This window comes from Aphelocoma coerulescens, chromosome 7 (assembly GCF_041296385.1).
Source record: "Aphelocoma coerulescens isolate FSJ_1873_10779 chromosome 7, UR_Acoe_1.0, whole genome shotgun sequence".
Classification (NCBI taxonomy): Eukaryota; Metazoa; Chordata; class Aves; order Passeriformes; family Corvidae; genus Aphelocoma; species Aphelocoma coerulescens.
The window spans coordinates 32,636,416-32,654,917 of record NC_091021.1 but is presented as its reverse complement, the minus strand read 5'-3'; the positions used below and the strand labels follow the sequence as shown (position 1 = coordinate 32,654,917).

Below are 18,502 nucleotides of genomic sequence, written 5' to 3'. Positions count from 1 at the left end.
CTAAAGATTAAGCTGTTTACTGGGAATTAGAAAAACATACTCCATTTTTCAATGTATCCCAGAAGAAAGTTTAGATGAATCACTTCAGAAGACAACCTAAAATTTTCATATATTGATATATGTAACTATATCTATATACACATCTCTACCAATGTATTTGCACATGCACCCACATCTGTGTATATCTAAAATGAGTACTGACACACAAACCTACATACAAAATTCTTATTTTTCCTACCAGCATTAACTCACCCATAAATCTAATTCGAGCTCATGAAAGTGAATTTTGGGGGAGGAGTCTACAGATATTTTATTCCTTGAATCCTTTATAGCTATCATGAGTTATTTACCATCCCATTACAATTTATCTCTCAAGTGTGCATTGCAGATGCTTTAAGAGCCACACAAATACAATTATCTTACCAACAAATGTTTTATTATTGTTGGAATCACTGCAGTATTTGCTCTATTTCCATGCTGGAATATGCAGGTAGTACTAACACAAAACATACTGTATATCACATGTTCATTACGAAAGTATTTATTCAGGGTCTGACTCTTTTTGACTTTGCTTTTTTTTATCCTTTTATTTTTCTGACTTGTTTTCCAAAATCCACACTGACGTGAAGTAAAAGCAAAATACAAGTTGTGTTTGGGGTTTTTTTACCCCATTTTTACATGCACAAAATTTCACAAGTCTAAAGGTACTCATCACAATTTACACTTTGCTTGTGAAAACATTGAACAGCAAAGCTTCTTTTTGTCTGGAAACATTCCAAGTGCAAGACTTGACTGATTTCTTGTACCAAATAAACAAGTACAAGCCTAAAAGAATTTAATTAGAAGAAATTCTGTAAACAATGATCAAAATTTAGTAGTACCTTACCTTCTGCATGCACATGTCAGCTATTATGGACAGAGGTATTGTAAGGCTTAGGGCAAGTGTGCCTATCAGTGATGAGGTAAGAAAGCAGCCCCTAAAAGACAATAAAATAATAACAGTTATACAATTTAATGACAATAAATAATAATTATAATAATGAAGTTTTACTTAGAAGTTAAAAGACAACCTAAGTAATACATCAAATGAGGAAGACATTTGATGAACTGTTAGCTACTGTTTAATAATCAAAAACTAACCACACCATCACACTCCATCATAAATCTAAAAAAGTGCATAAAATTCTTAACTAGGCAACTGATGTCTTCTGGGCTGAGGCTTAATTCCCATCCCAATCTTTTGAGATGATGGAAATTTCCCTATTTCACATGTAGTAACTTCATCTAGAAAAACTTGCATTTTGCTTCTGTACCATGATTCTCTATAGCATAAGAGACTGCTTCTGAATTACAACCAACCTGTCCACAGAGAACTGTAAATGAATAAATGGTACAGAATCCAATAAAAATTTATCAGCATGTTAAAAAAAAATGAAGAGTCACATCTATCCATCCATTATTTAGTCAGCAATATGTGGTTGGGTGGAGTAAACAAGTAGGTTAAATGACATTATTTACTACCAAAAAAAGTAAAGAAGACTACACTAGTGGCACCCTGGATGGTATCAGCACAAACTCTGAATTAGTCCCAGTGCAAAACTATAGAAAAGGAAATGGAAGTAAAACTAGATCTTTAATTGACTGGAATTTCATTCTGAGTTAATTAAACAAATATCATGTAAAAAGTCTGTGCACATCCATGTACTTAACCCTACGCTAGTACTTGATTTTGGGACAAGAGACAATGTTTGAGGTTTGGGGGGTTGGTTCGTTTGTTATTTTGCCTATGTTAAAATTACACTTAACCTGACACTGATACTGATACAGGATGGCATTAACATCACAAAAATATTCTATCAACAAAAAAGTTCAATTGAAAAGGAACATATGCTACAATGCATGTATAGCCAGGACTGGTGTAAAAGTTTGACAATAAACAAATAATCTCATTATTAAATTTCATACATAACTTTCAACTTGAAAATACAAGCAAAAATCCACAGCACCAAACAAAACCAAGAGGTTTTTGTGGAACTCCACCTTGATCTTTCATTGCAGTATTGTCACAGAACTGTTACAACAAAATTCATGCTCTCCTTTTGCTACTGCAACTCAGTAGCACAAAGTCTTTTTGTCCCAAATGTTAATTCTGGAATAAGCCAAGCACACAGTATTTTAATTACTACAAGACCACATCAGCTACTTTTTAAAGTCAGCTGTTGTCTTAACAGGACATTACGACACAATGCTAAAACTGCACATGTGGACAGAAAAAAAAAAGAAAAGGGTAAGAACCCTAACATAGACAATTTTACATCTCAACATCTGAGAACACAGGTAAGATAATTCATGTGAAACATATTCAGTGTATGGTGTACATACCACAGCCAGAGGAACTCTGACAAAACTGTTCCAATAAGGCCATTTATGACAATGCACATCCATATCAGTTTATTGGGAAACTCAAATGCTTCAAATCCAGTATAGTGAAGCAGGAAGAACCCCGGCCAAAGCAGCAACAGATTAAACAGTCCTACAAAACCTGAATATAAAAACAGCATCAAGTAAATCACAATAAATATTCTTCAACATAACCAAAATCTCAGCTAAAATCTGCTATTTTGACAATATGCATATAGAAAAGTAGCCATGAAGCAATATTTTAAATTTTTGAAAGGAAACAAATGTAAGAAATTTAACCTGAAATTCACAAACTAAATTTGCATCAGATATTTACAGGTTTGAAACTGAAAAGAAAATAAAAATCAGAAATCTCACTAAGTCAGTGGGGCTGTCTGCTTTCCTACAGGAAGTTACCTCTCATTGTTAAGGCACTAAACAAAAAATAATTCACTAAACCAGGCTCTGAAGGACTCGTAACCATGGGAGTAAGAGGCTTTTTCTACTTCCTTGGCTTTTCTAAGCCCCTTTACCACTCAGACACAGTTCAGTGCCTGATCACTTAATCACACATTGAATTAAAACTTCCAAAGGAGTTACTTTTGGTCTTACCGAAGAACATTGGTATGTCAAGTTTATCTTCTCTATCTACTTTCCTTTTTATCATGACTATGTAGACAGCATACAGCATTGCTCCTACAAGAGACCAAATGGAACCTGGAAAAATGGAAAAAATAATCCCTTGAGATATGCCAAGCTTGTTACACACAGAAGGATCAATTCTCCTAAATCTCTGTTGATTACAGAATCCATTACTAAATGAAAAACATTGAAAAATGGCAAAAGCTCTACAACGTAAATACTTTCCCAACATATGCACAGGGTGGAAAATTATCATAAATGGCAAGTTTTAGAAGTTGAAACTAAAAAGCCAGATTGTGAAATGTTACATGAGCAAGAGATATAGAGCTTGCTATATGACTACTTAGTACTGTCAGAAGATGGTACTCATCACTGCATATTTCAGGATTAAAGCCCATAAGCAAATACCTATTGTATCTTTTCCAGCAGATTTTTCAGATCCAGAAAGGTTAACAAGTACCACACCACCAATGCTAGCAAAAAAAAGAAGAAATGCAAAATGTTACTCGAACTCAGGAATTTCTGTACAAAAAACAGATAAAAGAAAGAGAAAAACAAATATACAGTTCTATCTTTAGGCATTTTTAGTTAATCAAAACCCACTTCTGGAAAGTCAAAAGGAGTTCTCAAATGCTAAGGCAGGATCCCAAGACAAAAACAACCAACCCCACTTTTAACTTCCCAGAACAATGCACCAGGCATTTAATGAAAGAGGCTGAAAACACTCAATATCAAAACTCTTCTTTTTTCACCATTTACACAAAAATAAACAAACCACAACTAAACAACAATAAAATAAGTTCATCTATTTCCAACCAAAATTACTCTAATTTCCTGCAGGAGAATGAGATTTGGCAATGGTTCACGATACAAAGCATTTAACTTAATTCACTTGCTCAATTCATCTGTGAAACAAGGATTTTTAAAAAGGTGACACCTTTTATACCTGATACCACAGGTATAGTAGGTACAGTTGGACCCTCACTGTACCAGGGAGTTTTTGGCCAAATGTTCTCTCCCATTATCTTACCTTAAAATAACAGCTAATAATTTGGACAGGGTAAACCGATCTCCACTGTTACTGGGAAAGACTGCAGCTAAGATCAATGTAAAAAGCCCTGCAAGAGAAATGCAGAAGAGTTTATACAATCAAGTTTTGCCAGTAGTTTGCTCAGAAAATTACACAGCTTCAAAGCTATTACACTCCAAATATATTTCTTTAATATACAGATGTAACTGCAGAAGTACACACACAAAAAGCAGTGAGGGTACCCTAAAAAACCGCTGCAAATACAAAATGAATTTTCTGAACACACATATTCAATGCTTTTAGGTCAAATCCCCAGGTAAAAATGTTACACAAATCCATTGTAACAAGAGATTTTTATGTTATAAACAGCCTTATAATGCACACCTGGTGGTGTAAATAAAACTTACCAGAGGTTGATGACAAGATATTAACTATGGCAACTTGGGTATCTGACAGAGCTTCCTGGTACGAGAAATTTGCCAAGAACCACTGGGGAAAAAGAAAAATATCTTTGTTAATATTTGAGTACCAACAACAGAGCTTAAGTTTCCCAGTGCAATAAAATCCTACTTTGAGAATAAACAAAAAAATTATTTAACCAAAATAATAAAATCAGAACTAGATTTTTAGCTTAAAGAGACTTCTATTAAAGTGGCAGGAACATTAAAAGACCTCAGCAAACTTAGAACTGGCTCAAACCAACCACATACATCTTTAATAACGAAATAACATACTTCAGAACTTAAAAAGAATTAAAATGACATTATAATAGCTAGTCTGTAGTAACTAAAGGTACTTTTAACTTGTTTTGGAGTGCTTCAAGATGATAACTGCACAAGGGCTGCAAAGAAATTTCAGTAATGCATGTGACATAGTCAGCCTAATGAGGTATTTTAGAGTACTTAAAACCAGCATTCATCTCCACTGTTCAAAACAAGCATCTCTCACATTCAATGCCTAAAAAATATTTCCTAATTCCTCCATAAAGCAATAAAATGGAAAGCATTTTCTCACTTCTTGATTGAGATCTCATTAATAAGATCCCAGATATATTCTAAGCGAAGTAACCACTCTCTATGAATATTTCCACATAAGACTAAAGTCCAAGAAATAATACATGTACATGCCAGTAGTGTCCTTGAACAGAATAAACAGGATTTGTTTTGGACACGAGGACACTACCCTAGAAAAAATTACACCACTATTTTCTGGCACATGCATCAGTGGTATTATTATTATTATTATTGATGATAATAATAACAATAACAATAATGTTTAAAGTGCTCTACTTCCTGAGGAAAAGCTGTGGTGAGCCCACATTACAGAGAACATATTTGGCAGCACTAGTGAAGCTGCCTCTGGAAAAGGTATCACTGATATGCCCTCTATATTTTTCTGTCTCAAAAATCCTGCCCCTGTTATCTTTCTCTCTCCCCTCAGAACTGAGGCATGATGCAGCAACAGCATCTACCAGTGGATTCATAATTAAATCTTGCACATGCATGTCCAGCACAAGGAAAGTTTTACTTCTTATAGTACATTTATAAAACAAGAATCAAAGAATACAAGTCATCTCAATACTTTTTCACTATTATTATACAAGTTTTAAATGCATCTATACTTAAGTTTTCTGAAAGAATAGAGCACATACCACAAAGCAAAAGAAAAAGCTGATTTTTGCTACTTGGCTTGCAGTGAGTTTTCCTACAGTTTTTAAGATTGATTCCTGCTCCTTCACTGTTGGATATGACATGCGGGACAGCTTTGCTTCCAAAGCGTGGCTTGATGGGAGCTGCCTGATCTCCATGATGTTACTGAACCTCACACGAGGCTTTTTGGGTGCTTGAAAGGAGGAAGAAAAGAAAATAAAAAAAAGAAAAAGAAAAAAAAAGATTCGTATTATCATTAAACTTTTTGAGCCAACAAAATATGCAAATAAAACTATGATGTTGCAACACACCATTAATTACAATACTGCACAAATAACAGGTTTTATCCAAGTAGAAGACATGCCATCATGATTTACTAAACTAATATTTTGCTATTCAGGAGGCCAATAATAAGACAAAGCACAATTAATTACTGTTTTCAATCAGTAAGTTATCCATCCACAAAAACATCACTGAAAAGCATCACCCCTACTCCCTGTCAAAAATATCAACAAAAGGTAACAACATATTTTTAGACAGGAATTATTCCATATTGACAAACATTTTCTTTAAATGTCTAACAGCCAAACAGCCAAAACCTGCACACAACTGTACCTAACTGCAAGGACAATGCTTCATTCAGAAGATTAAAGTCCAACAGACCTCAAAGCTTAGCAGAGACCATAAAGTCACTTGCCCTTTTGAAAGCCACCCTCTAGCTAATCTTGCAAACTAGGATCAGGTTTTATTTATAAGGTTATTTTAGTATCATTAGCTCCCTTTGTAAAAAAAGCATTACACTACACACTACAGGTAAATATTAGCCTAGATCAATATGAAACAATACCTAATTTCCTAAAAAAAAGGTAACGGGAAAGCTGCAGCTGGAACAATTCTGAAGTGATTGGTGCATGTTACCACTGGAAGCAAAGTCTACCAAAGTGGTTCTTAATGTGTGCCATGTAGAAATTAGGAGACTTTCCCTTTGATAAGCTGGGACTCTTGCTGAGGATTGGCTAACTGCATGTTTTGAAGCCAACCTTTCTACAATTGTCTGGGACAGTTAGGCCTGTTTCAGGTACTATCACAAGATAGTGAGGCTTAAATAAAACCAGAACGCACATAGACTGTTAAAATTCTTACTTTGACTGCTTTGCTCCTGCTCTAAAAAGGACAATAGCTTGTTTTTCCAGAGGCTGACTCACTGCTGCTGGTCTTACAAGCCCAGAAGGAAAGAATCACAAGTACTGAACCCAGTTGGTCCCTTGAGATAAACATAGGCTGCATCTGTAGTGACCAAGAAAGGTAAACTGAACGACAGGCCTATGTTTTCTCTACCTGAAAGTAAATATATGAGACTGCAATTCATGCAAGAAGAGATTTTAGAAAGGCAAAAAAAGAAAAAAAAAAAAAAAAAAAAAGGGGGGTGGGGGGGAAGGGGAAGAAAGACCTGCAACATGACAGCAGTTATATTAAACAAAGAGAAAAGCAACTCCTTCACCAAAGAACTAACATTACAGCATTCCAAAAGTCTTTACTCACTTTTCTCTGCATCACTACTATTACTGCCATTTTTTTCAGTTGGCAAATCATGAAACTTTACAGGAACATATAAAGGTTCACTCTGCAATGAATCAGTATAAGTAAAAATACAGTTAAGCAGGATATTTAAATTACAAGCAATAGAACTTATTTAGCGAATTAGAAAACTAAATAAAGATTGGTGAATAGTAAAAGAATCAAACTTAAAGTGGGTCTGCATATAGTGAATAGACTTGCCAAAACCCATGTATAAAGTATATGGCATGTTAGACATATTGGGAAAACACAGTACTAAAAGAGAACTGTGCTCTTATGCGTGTATCCTCATGAGCACAAAACTTATGGCCAGAAAACTCACACCTACTGATTTAAAATTACAAACTAAGTGATCAATATCACAGATATTTCAATAGAACTATAGCTTCTGTCCAAATTATAAACTAGAAGCATGAAATATAGAACATGTATACAAAAATTAATGTACTCATTTTCTTCCCATGACCCTAAAAGCCCTCATTTTCTTCCCTAGATCTAAACATCAAAAAACTTTGGGAAACGTGTACAATACATAAAGCACTTAGAAGTATTTCAAGCAATTAAAACTTTTGCTAACAAGACAACTTTTAAGGTGCTTGTTTAGATTAAATTAATTAACTGTAAGAGTGAAGTAATGAAAAAGATCTGGTAGTTGGATTTACATCAGGCTTGTTTAGGACTAGAATTTTGGTGGATGTTTAAACACTAAGTTGCCCAAGTTTCTAGAGTCACATGAACTTAATGAATTGAGCAGGCTAAGAAGATTTTATTCTTAAACACAGAGAGGTAAAATTGAAAATCCCCCAAAGATTAAATGAAGAATACGTCTGAAAAAAAGTCTCTTCAAGTAATTCTGTATAAAATATCCATACAGTAATTTGCCAATACTCAGTTGTTTCCCCTGCTCTATTAGAGATGGTATTGAGTTGAATATATAAAGGTTTCCTTTGTACAAGACAGTATTTCTTTGACAAATGACTACAGAAACATTCAAGTAAGTGCTTTATTGAGCTGAGAATCCATATTTCTTATAATAAGCAATACCATTATGTACAGTACTTATTAGTAACATATAAGCATATAAGTTACCAATCCCCTTTGCCAAAAACTAATACATTTAAGACTGCCATATTTTATAAACAGTAAGTCAGGATGGTTGTGCCATGTTATTGTAAAGCATTGACCTTCATAAATTAGGGCACTTACCAGAGAACTGTTTACAGTGGTGTCTGTTGTACAAGCAGCAAAATAACCCTCAGCATCTGCAAACTAATTACAGAAATTTTAATGTAATAAACTACCAAGGCAAAGTTATTAGTAACTGAAATTTTTGAAGAGTAAGATTTTTATTACTTTTTCCATAATTCTGTCACAATTCCCTCTCTCCCCTCAGCTCTTCTCCCCAATACCAAGAGGGCTTACAAGTTCAGTAAATAATTTCAGTGCTTTCTTGTACCTCTTGAAGAACCCCACTGAATTCAACTACCCAGGTATGAATGCAGAATGAGACTCTTAGATACAGAAAACCTGCAAAATTCAGTCTTAGGGACACATTCTCCACTAAATTATTGTGGAACTGTTAACAACAAGCTGCTTCTTTCTTCATTTTATTGAGGCAAAATTCCTTTCCCTCTTCCTTTCTGCACCTTACCAAACCCATATTTCCTGAGCTGCAGCTTGCTGTTCTACCATGATGGTAGCAAATCTATTAAAGCCTCTAATGTGGAAGAGAACTTAAAAGTAAGGTGTGGGTGTTTACCCAAGCAATCATTAAAATAAAACCATATAAATGGACATGTTTTCCAGATTAATAAACACAAGACATTTTAAAGGTGCTTGCAATAATTATAGAGTTGAATATTAAACTACATCCCTTGAGGGGAAGGAAACTTCTAATTGCACATTACAGTCCTGTCTGCACTGTTCTTTTGAAAAGGAAAAATAATGGCATTCCAGTAGCAGTGTCATGAGTACCACATACAACATGTGACAGACTGGGCATTCTTACTCACTGCATTCCAGTTCATATTTCATTACTGTCAGCAAAGAAACTAAGTTCTGTTTATAGCCAAATTATCTTGTGATGATTCTGAACATCAAGTCTAACATGTGCCATATTAGGCACAGACACTTGGCATCAAAGGCTCATTCAACAAATATTATATCAAGATATCAGCTAACTCTAAATGCTCTATGTGTTTAACTCAAGAATTTAAAAGAAAGAAATTTTTTTATTTGTTGTGTTTTGTCTTTTTTTAATAAAAGTAATTTGTATAAAAGTCATGTAACACTTTAAATATGTTATGCCTACAACTGTCATTATCAGTGAAGTCTAACATATCCAGAAAATCTGAAATCAGGTCCTTTCACACAAGCTATTTTCTATAAAGACGTGTTGATTAACAGCATGTTCTTGGATCACATTTTCTGTTCTTTTAATGTGAGATTAGTAGCAGGCCAAATGCCTTACTGCTTCCTGAGTGCTGCTGTTCAGCATTTTGAAACACTGGCACAGAACAACTGCTCTTCCCAGCATCTCTTGGAAAAAAACCCAGTATTTCTGTCATATAACAATAATTTTACATTCTAGCACCAACTATGCCTAACTCTGGAATGGGCATCAGAAGGTCACTCATGCACAAAAGCTATAAAAAACAGTATTAACAGTAACAAAAACATAATTCTACCACCCTTACTAAATGTAACTTTAAACCCCTCAAAACAGTTAGCAAACAGTTGTGCCAGAGACTAAAAAAGTCAGTGCTAAAAATCAATTACAAAGTCCAAGTTCTGACTCCATTGGTTACAGACATTGGGGGAGGTAAAGGGAACCAAGAGCCAACAGTGGTGGGGTTCCTAAGCTCTTGTTAAGAGGAACTATCCCCTGTAACTGTCCAGGATACAATACCAGGCTGCACGGGCCAATGGTCTGGCCCAGCAGAGCATTTCTTACAACTCCTGACACATCTCATGCTGCTTTCTCTTGCCTCATCCTTTCACATGACAACTGTTACAGCTGCTATGTCTTCCTGTGCCATGACTCAGTTTATACCTCAAATACACAAACTCTGCTCTTCTCTAGGGTCTGTTTTAAGGGGTTTTATTCTGAACAAACTTAAACAAATATCACAACATCTATAGAGTTAGAATACTTACAAAAGCTGCATGCCTTCCACGAAACCCACGAGTGCACTGTTGCCTCCATGGTTTCCAAACAATAAATCCCAAGAGGTATAGAACAAACATGGATGTTTTTGCAAATGTACTGAAAAAGGGTTTGTTGTACCTTGTAAAAACATACTGTGGAAAGAAAATAATTGCAGTATCCAAAATTACCAAATAGGTAAGAATTCACAAAATGAATGAACAGGTGTTAAGTATATAGTCCAGTCAGGTTCCCAAAATAACAGAGCTGTGAGTACTGACATGGATGACCAAAGGAACCAACTGGCCCAACCTGTTCTAAGGAACCCTCTCCCAAACCACCTCCAATGCCAACAAAAAGGAGCCTTTTTGCAAGATACAATGCCACAGGAGGAAAGCTACTTATTACTGGCATCTCACCAAGCAACTTATTTATATGCTCCTGTAATGTAGCAATGAAAATACATTTACATACAAATATATTCTAAATTAAAGACCACTTTTATAAGCAATAACATTAATCATAAATTAGAGACGATTACTTTGGCTAAATAACATTTAGGTTTCAGTAGTGACTCCACCAGATCACTGCAAAAAATGTTTTATTAATATCACATGATAAGCACAAATACTTGTATATGCTTAGTTTCAAAACTGATATAGAACATTCCTTGATGACAGTTCAGAAAACTGAATTTAAGAATTAACTAAAAATTCAATTTCCATTGCTAAAGCTCTGTTTTAAGTTCTAAAACTTAGTATGAAATAAACACCACAACAGTTTCAATATGGTGAATATATGAACTAGATGCAATTACAGGGCTTAAACTCCATGACCTAAGTCCTTTCATCCTGGACTTCTGGATGTTCTGAACTATAATGCACCACATCACTCAGCCTTCCATGTTACAGCTAATTGACTATTTTTTGGGAACCATAGGGGCATTATTTTAATCAATATGGCAATAAACAAAATTAACTCCCTGATTGCAGTACATAGTTATGAGCTTATGGTCTTTAAAATTAAAGTCATCAGTAACACCTTCAGTCTCAAAAGAAACAGGCACTGAGTTGTGCTTATCTGTAATTCTAAGTGGATTCAGGCTGGTGAAACACTGAGTGCTTGATAACCATGTTTCTGTTGCATCCTTCTCTTTTATTTTCCCTTTAAGATGTGTTGAACAACACTTACAGAAGTGAGTTCTGAAGAGGCCACCCAGATCACGTCAACCAGGAGGAGAATGACAATTCCTAGAGCCATTCGCCTGCGCTGAGCGGATGAACTGCTCTGGGAGCTCATCCGGTTCATGATAAAAACCCACACCATTTGGAACCTGGGCAAAAGAGACACAGAAATAAACACAGAAGATTACAGTGACACACAAAAAAATAAGCAGTGGGGGCAACTGTTTCATATATATAAACAGGACCTAATATGCAAGGACACACATAGGCCTGTGCTTGTTAAAAAGCAGATCTTTGACAGATCTGGCAGGAAATTTTCAGAGATATTAGGGACAATTAGAAAATAAATCTTGACTTTGTAACAATTTATCAACTGCTTTAGCACTGAAGTAAGCAAAAGTAGGTAAAACACAATGCCTTTTTGGAATTTGTGCTACAAGTTCAGCAAAATTTGAAACCACTATATTTTGGTAAATTCAGATACCTGACAGTAAATTAGATTGATGTGTTGTGACAAATGTCAGAAATGTGTTTAAATTTAGAGGCATTCAACAAACATTTCTGAAGACATAGGAAAACATTTGGGTAAATCATAAACCCTTATAACAAGAGGTGATTCAAGCAAAAAAAAAAAGATAATTGTAAACTTTAAAAAGCAGACTACACATGCAGTTGAATTAAAAAAACAATCATACAGCAATTTATGAAATACAGGCGTGAACCAATTCTAGGGAAAATCTATCAAAAATCCACTAATGTTACTACAAGGGAATTCAGATTTGTGACACAGCTTTACAGCTGCCCATTGGGTGGCCTAAATTTAGGAAAAGTTTCAATTATATTACTAAAAAGCTTCAAACTCAAGTGACAGAGACTGATGACTCATTCACTGCTCTACTTGTACTAGAATCCTTTACAAACTCTCTAATGAATGTCAGTAAGACATGTATGTGCTATTTCTATGATTGACATTAGCTTATTTATGTCTATATTTTAAGAACCAATTTATCAAGAGTTCATTAACTACAGATGGCATAGCACACCATAAACTCAAGCACTATCTCTGAGAGAACTGCAATCCAAGCCACCTTTACAGAGCAGCTTCTGACTTTCACAGTAAATAGAGGTCATCTGATTTGCTAATATGTTTTGGCAAATTTAAATTGAACTTTGTTTTTTCTACATGTGTGAACATAAAAATACTTGCTTTGTTCTCATTATTTACATTTCTTCTCATTATTAATGAGACAGGCAGTGCAGCAATACTCTCAGTGAGTGAGGAAGGTACATTTCTTTTTCCCAGAGTAGCCTGTTCTTCCAATTAATGATTTAAATGCCCAGATATGCACAAGTGCATTGGAGATCACAGCACTGTTTCCTGCTTTGACTCATATTTCTATGCAGTCTCTGCCATGTTCAAATCTTGACACTTTTTCCTCCACTTCTTAAAGGGCTTCTTTCAAAAGAAAAATGAACAGGCAGAGTTCCTGAAGTATAATTATACCACTAGATCTATGCTGATATATTCCATGTGTGGGCATCAGTTCTGGATAATTACTCTGCTTTTCTGATAAAATGGTGGGACTGACAAAAGAAAGCAGAAATCTCTAAGTATGGAGGGGCAAAATTATGAAAGACTCAGCAAGGAATTACAGTTTTTACTTGATACAGAATAAAGGAGAAAACATTTGTTCTCAAAGAGAGAGCAAATAAGTGTGTTATCTTAAACTCAAATAAATTAACATAAAGGTTTTCATACTTGAAAGCTTATAAAGGTTTTTTCAGTTTTTATTAATTGGTTTAACAGATACTACATATTATACCCTACAAACTCTGCCTTTATTATGACTAATAGCCTACAAGCCATTACATGAAGTTATATTATATACAGCCTAAAAATTGCTCTTGTGTTTGCATAAGATGCAGCTAACATGGAAGCTGGGCATAGAAGAGCTCCAAACAAACTGGAAGGAAGAAATCTCATTCCTGTCAGGCTGTAGCACAACACATGGACAGTGGGAAAGTATCCTAGAAATGAAAGCACTGCAGCCTTCCACCAGTTCTGTGCTGCAGGCAGGAAGGGAGAGGCAGCTGGGGAGACAGGAGGGAATGGCAGCAGCCCAATCAACTGGACATCTCCACATCAGAGGCTCCCTCACACCTACGGTTCTGCTGTTCTCACCACAAGCTGCTTCAAAGCACACTCTGTGAACAGAGATTGTGCACAGACAACATTCACATTCTGCAGCTGCTTAATCTTGTACTCAGCTTGTCTGTATTAGGCTTGAACAAATCCCTTGCTTTAAAATCCCTCAATGGGAGCAAAGTAAAGGATGACAGACTATCCACCACTTCTTAGATAAGAGGTTACACATAAAGTTATTCACAGTCTATGTACATTTTACATCATTTCTTCTGTACCTTTGATAAGTAGATGTTAAAATTCTAAATAAAGAGCCCATAGTTATGCCTTGAAGTTGAAATTTTTTATAATTTACAATAAGAGCAGCTATTACTTTCTCATCTGACTACCAAGTATCTGTTTAACAATTCTGTGTGCCTAATATAGTGCTTTGCTCAATCCTTCCCTAACAAGGCAAAAAGCTTAACAAGAAAGGGTAACTACAAAGTGCAGCACCATCACCTTCAAGCTAATAGCTGACTAAAAAAGTTGCAAAGCAGCAATACTAAAATGCCTACAACATTCTGCAGAAATCCAAAAGCCTACTGAAACCCGAATACTAAGTTTTAGGACAGAATTAAAACCCAGTAAAACGTCACACAAAATGCAAAGACAGATTGAAACTACTATTTTGGAAAGTTTTAAACAGACACATTATCCCCACTTATTAACAGTACTTGTGAACTTGCAATGAAATACAATTCCATACTTTTATATTTGGCTTCTGTACATTGAGGGCAATACGTTCTGATAGAAATGACCACAAAAGAAGATTTACTTTTCTCATATTACCTTCCACAATAACTGTAAAAAAGAAACAAAAGTGGTGACTAACAAACTTCACACTTCATGTCAAAGTGAAGACAGCCTCCTAAAAAAAAAAACCAACAAAAAAAAGCAGTGTGAAACATGTGCATAGATATATTAAGCATTTATCTTTCCAAAATACTGTCTAAAATTTCAAGTTCCCCAAGTGACTTCTGCAGCTCAAGTCCTAAGTGTTGGGGACATACAGATCCAGAACCTTCAGAATCAGTCTGCATAAAAAATGCCAACAAGACAGCCCTGAAATGCAAGAAAACATGACCCTTTACTAGTTTTGATATTACAAAGAACATGATCCCTTCCTTATAAATTGTCTATAAGATGTCTACATGAGGAACAAGAACCTGATGATGTTAAGTTCTGATTTTTTAAGCTATGCACAGAAAGGCACTATTTATTAAGTGTACATTCCTAAGCAAAGAATTTAAACATTAGAACTAGAAAGGTAATGGAAGAACATATTGGCTTGTTGGTCTTAAAATAATCTAGAAAGATAAGGCACCTCCATGTTATGTCTTGGGGAAGCCCAGTATCATTCCTAAAATGGATACAGCATTATTACTGTATTAAAACAAAACACCACCTTACCTGAAACTTTTTTTTTTAATTTTTAAACTCAGATCATATAGACACATTCAATAAAATTCACTTTAAAAGTGTTATATAGGAAAAGAAATATTATACAAAATAGAGCCATAAGTTTTATTGCCTGGAAGTGTTGGAATTTTTATTATTATTATTATTATTATTATTATTATTTATTATTATTATTCATGTGAAATGTTTCTAAACTCTGTTTTAGGGATATCCTGAATCAACAGGAGTCACACACTATGCTAACGAGTCTCAAATTAGTGTCCCAAACAGAAGTAGCAGCAAGGGCAGAATTAAATATTTACCCAATATCTTGCTCTTAATCACCTGTCAAGCATGGCTGAGAGTTTGTAAACTGTTAACATGGGGCAATAGCTAAATTCATGCTTTTCACCTATTAGGTTAAGAGGCAGCCCATAAGGATAGGCCCCACAAGCCTATGGTTCAGCCCCCACTGAACTCAACATTTACACACAGCAAGTTCAAACCTTTTCCACAGTTTACCAAATGACCATAACTGCTTAAAACAAACATACAAACAAACTGGAAGATGCATTTTCTAAGACACAAGTATGTGATTACCTAACTTCTACTGCACAAAGCCAATGCTCAGTGTAGATCCTGAACACTAAGGCAATAAGTCACAGAACATTGTGAGTTGGAAGGGGCCTCCAAGGATCTTAAAGTCCAACTCTTAAGTGAATGGCCCAGGGATTGAAGCCACAACCTTGGCATTATTATTGTAGGGCTTTACCCTTACAAAACATTTAATTTCTCAAGTGCACAAAATTATTATAAATTTAAGCCACCAGAAGACAGAAAGGCTGAAATAGAAATTATGGTTTAAAAGTAAATACCTTATTCTACTCTATTAATAGAGCAGAAACTTCAGCATGTTTGCCTTTTGTTTCCATTATGAGGAAAGAAATATGCTTTCCACATGGTGTAACTTTAAACATAGCAACTGAAATCTGACATTTAAAGGAATACTCATTAAAAGGCATTTCTTAATACCATTATAATTTTCAGCAAATAGCACAGAGACCTTTTAAAGTCTCCTTTTTAAAATTTATTTACCATTCCAACAGTCTTGGAGTTGGTGCTGTCATCTTGTAGAACCATTTTCCAGCCAGTTACATGAAGATCTTCTGAAAAATAAACATTAAAAAATTTCTTGTCGTGACACTGTACTTCGATTTTAAAATGTTGCAGTTCCCTAGATCATGTAAGAAGAGTCACCACTGTAATTTATGATAAAAAGATATAGGAAGTGGTCTCCCCCTTTGTGGTCTACAGTGCATGCTCACACAGCTGACTGCACTAAAGCCAACAGGCCCAGCAGCCTGTCCAACCCTGCTGTTCTTAACGTGCAACAGGCAGCTTCTGAGGGCAGCAGATATAACTGCAACATTGATACTTCATGTGCATTTTTATTTGGACAGCATTAAATGTTTCTTTGTGCAGATTATTTCCACATTAAAAGTTCCACCCAAAAAGAGAAAATCACATGAAATTCACAAAATTTCACTGCACTGACAATTAGGGAAAAGAACATTATAGGCCAAAGAATTGCCAAATCATTACAAAACAGAAGTATTGCTGTTCTGACTGTTCTAGGAGGAAAACACATAGCTTGTCTCTCCCCTCCACCACCAAGGAATAGGAAAAAAGTACATCACAAGAACGACAGAAGACACAGAACAGCGGCTCAGTCACAAACCATGGTGCAAGCAAGTCAACTGGAAATTCTTCCTTGTATTTACTCAATACGATTTCATGTGCAATTTGAAAGACAACATATCAAGATAAGGCTTGCAAGCAAAATAAATGGGTTTAGTTTTTCCAGTTATACCAGCTGCTCCAACAATACAAGTTCTGGGATACAACCTCCTCCCCCTTTTAACATGTTCTGTCATCAGGTGACTCTTGTTTCATATTGGATTGCTTTTAGAGACACTGATTTCACTTTAACCAGAAGAAAAAAAGCTGAAAGTAAAATGATTTCTATTTATATGTCAAAATCTGTAAGCATACATTAAAGCAAGATTAATTAAACACAATTCTGACCTCCACTCAACCTCCAAAGGGTACCACGAGATGAGAGCAAAGCCAAGAATGGTCAGGAAAGATGGAAATGTGAGCCTTATGCAACAAGATTATTTTATTCACCACAGCCCTGTCATTTTTATTCAAATAAAGTCTCCTGTAGGATCTGTAGAACACAGTGAAGCAAAAGATCCAAAAAAGCAACCAATTTTTCCATGCCAGTACTGAGTTTTGCAAGTAGAGATCACTGTTCCCATCTAAACAAGAAGTTACACAAGACCAAAGTTTGCACAGAAAACACATTAATTTTATTATCAAAATAGGAGAATTTAGCTTAACATAAAGATATGTTTTAGGAATCTGGTGGTATGTAACAGTCATGCTATCAAACTGTCATGGCACAACTGGATCTGGGTATCTAAGGAATAAAAAGAACATGGATGTTGGAATGTTTTCATGAATGAAAATAAAGTTTCCTATTCAGCACTTAAATTTAATGAAACAACGTTTCAAATAAATTTTCCTATATAGAACTAGTGCAGAGTATTCATCCGTTTTATACTTCTGAGTCCTTACCAGCCACCAGCCTGTCCAAGCACACAGTTCTCAGTAATTCCTACAGCACCCCCAGCAAGCCTGTGACCCTGCTGGACTTGAAAGTCTGACTGCAATGAGTTAGAAACACCCAAGTTTCAGGTCTGCAGAGTGAAAGTTGACAAGCAGAACAGACACTGACCTCCTTGTTATTCTTGTCCAGGAACATTAGGAGAAAAAACTCCATGTCAAGCTGCCAAGGCCTCTCTAAGCTTCACCACGTACAGAGCAATCTGTCAGCCACCAGTAGCTCCACATTTAACATCAGCTAAGGATTACAAATGACATCCATTTCACATGCTGCAGATCTAATCTTGTCTAGTGCAAGGACTAAACATATCGTGCTTTGTCACAGGATATAAAGACAGAGATCCCTGATAAGAACCAGCACAGCAGCTTTCAGCGAGACACCCTGGAAGCTGAAAGCTGAGCCTTCCAGGCAAGGCAGAAATCGGCAAAATCACTGCACTCAGAGTGAATGGGGGTCTCCTTCCTGACGATAGATATCTTTGGGGAAAAGTAGCAGGAACAAAGGAAATGAGAAGGAAATTAGTAAGTCTTCTTAATGCACTCAGGGAAAAGGGGATGTCTAAGAAAAAAGATATATGGCTCAAGCCCTGGGGATCTTGGAGG

The 18,502-nt window shown here is 35.5% G+C and overlaps 1 protein-coding gene across 6 annotated transcripts in view; it reads right to left on the bottom strand.

Annotated features, from left to right (window-relative positions):
- The window catches only part of SLC35F5 (solute carrier family 35 member F5), a 131,844-nt gene that overhangs the window by 112,279 nt on the left and 1,063 nt on the right, over nt 1–18,502 (bottom strand). For 3 of the 6 annotated variants that reach the window (XM_069021202.1, XM_069021196.1, XM_069021199.1), the window contains exons 2-14: nt 16,307–16,377; nt 14,603–14,681; nt 11,636–11,777; nt 10,456–10,599; nt 8,506–8,568; nt 7,264–7,345; nt 5,724–5,914; nt 4,480–4,561; nt 4,073–4,160; nt 3,451–3,515; nt 3,013–3,117; nt 2,383–2,542; nt 887–977 (exon numbers count right to left, since the gene is read on the bottom strand). In XM_069021202.1, the coding sequence (XP_068877303.1) occupies nt 887–977; nt 2,383–2,542; nt 3,013–3,117; nt 3,451–3,515; nt 4,073–4,160; nt 4,480–4,561; nt 5,724–5,914; nt 7,264–7,345; nt 8,506–8,568; nt 10,456–10,599; nt 11,636–11,770 (1,206 nt within the window). In that variant the 5' untranslated portion in view covers nt 11,771–11,777; nt 14,603–14,681; nt 16,307–16,377. Of the gene's footprint in view, nt 1–886; nt 978–2,382; nt 2,543–3,012; nt 3,118–3,450; nt 3,516–4,072; nt 4,161–4,479; nt 4,562–5,723; nt 5,915–7,263; nt 7,346–8,505; nt 8,569–10,455; nt 10,600–11,635; nt 11,778–14,519; nt 14,582–14,602; nt 14,682–16,306; nt 16,378–18,011; nt 18,138–18,502 lie in introns of those variants that run through there. The other 3 variants (XM_069021200.1, XM_069021198.1, XM_069021201.1) reach the window with 2 other exon arrangements.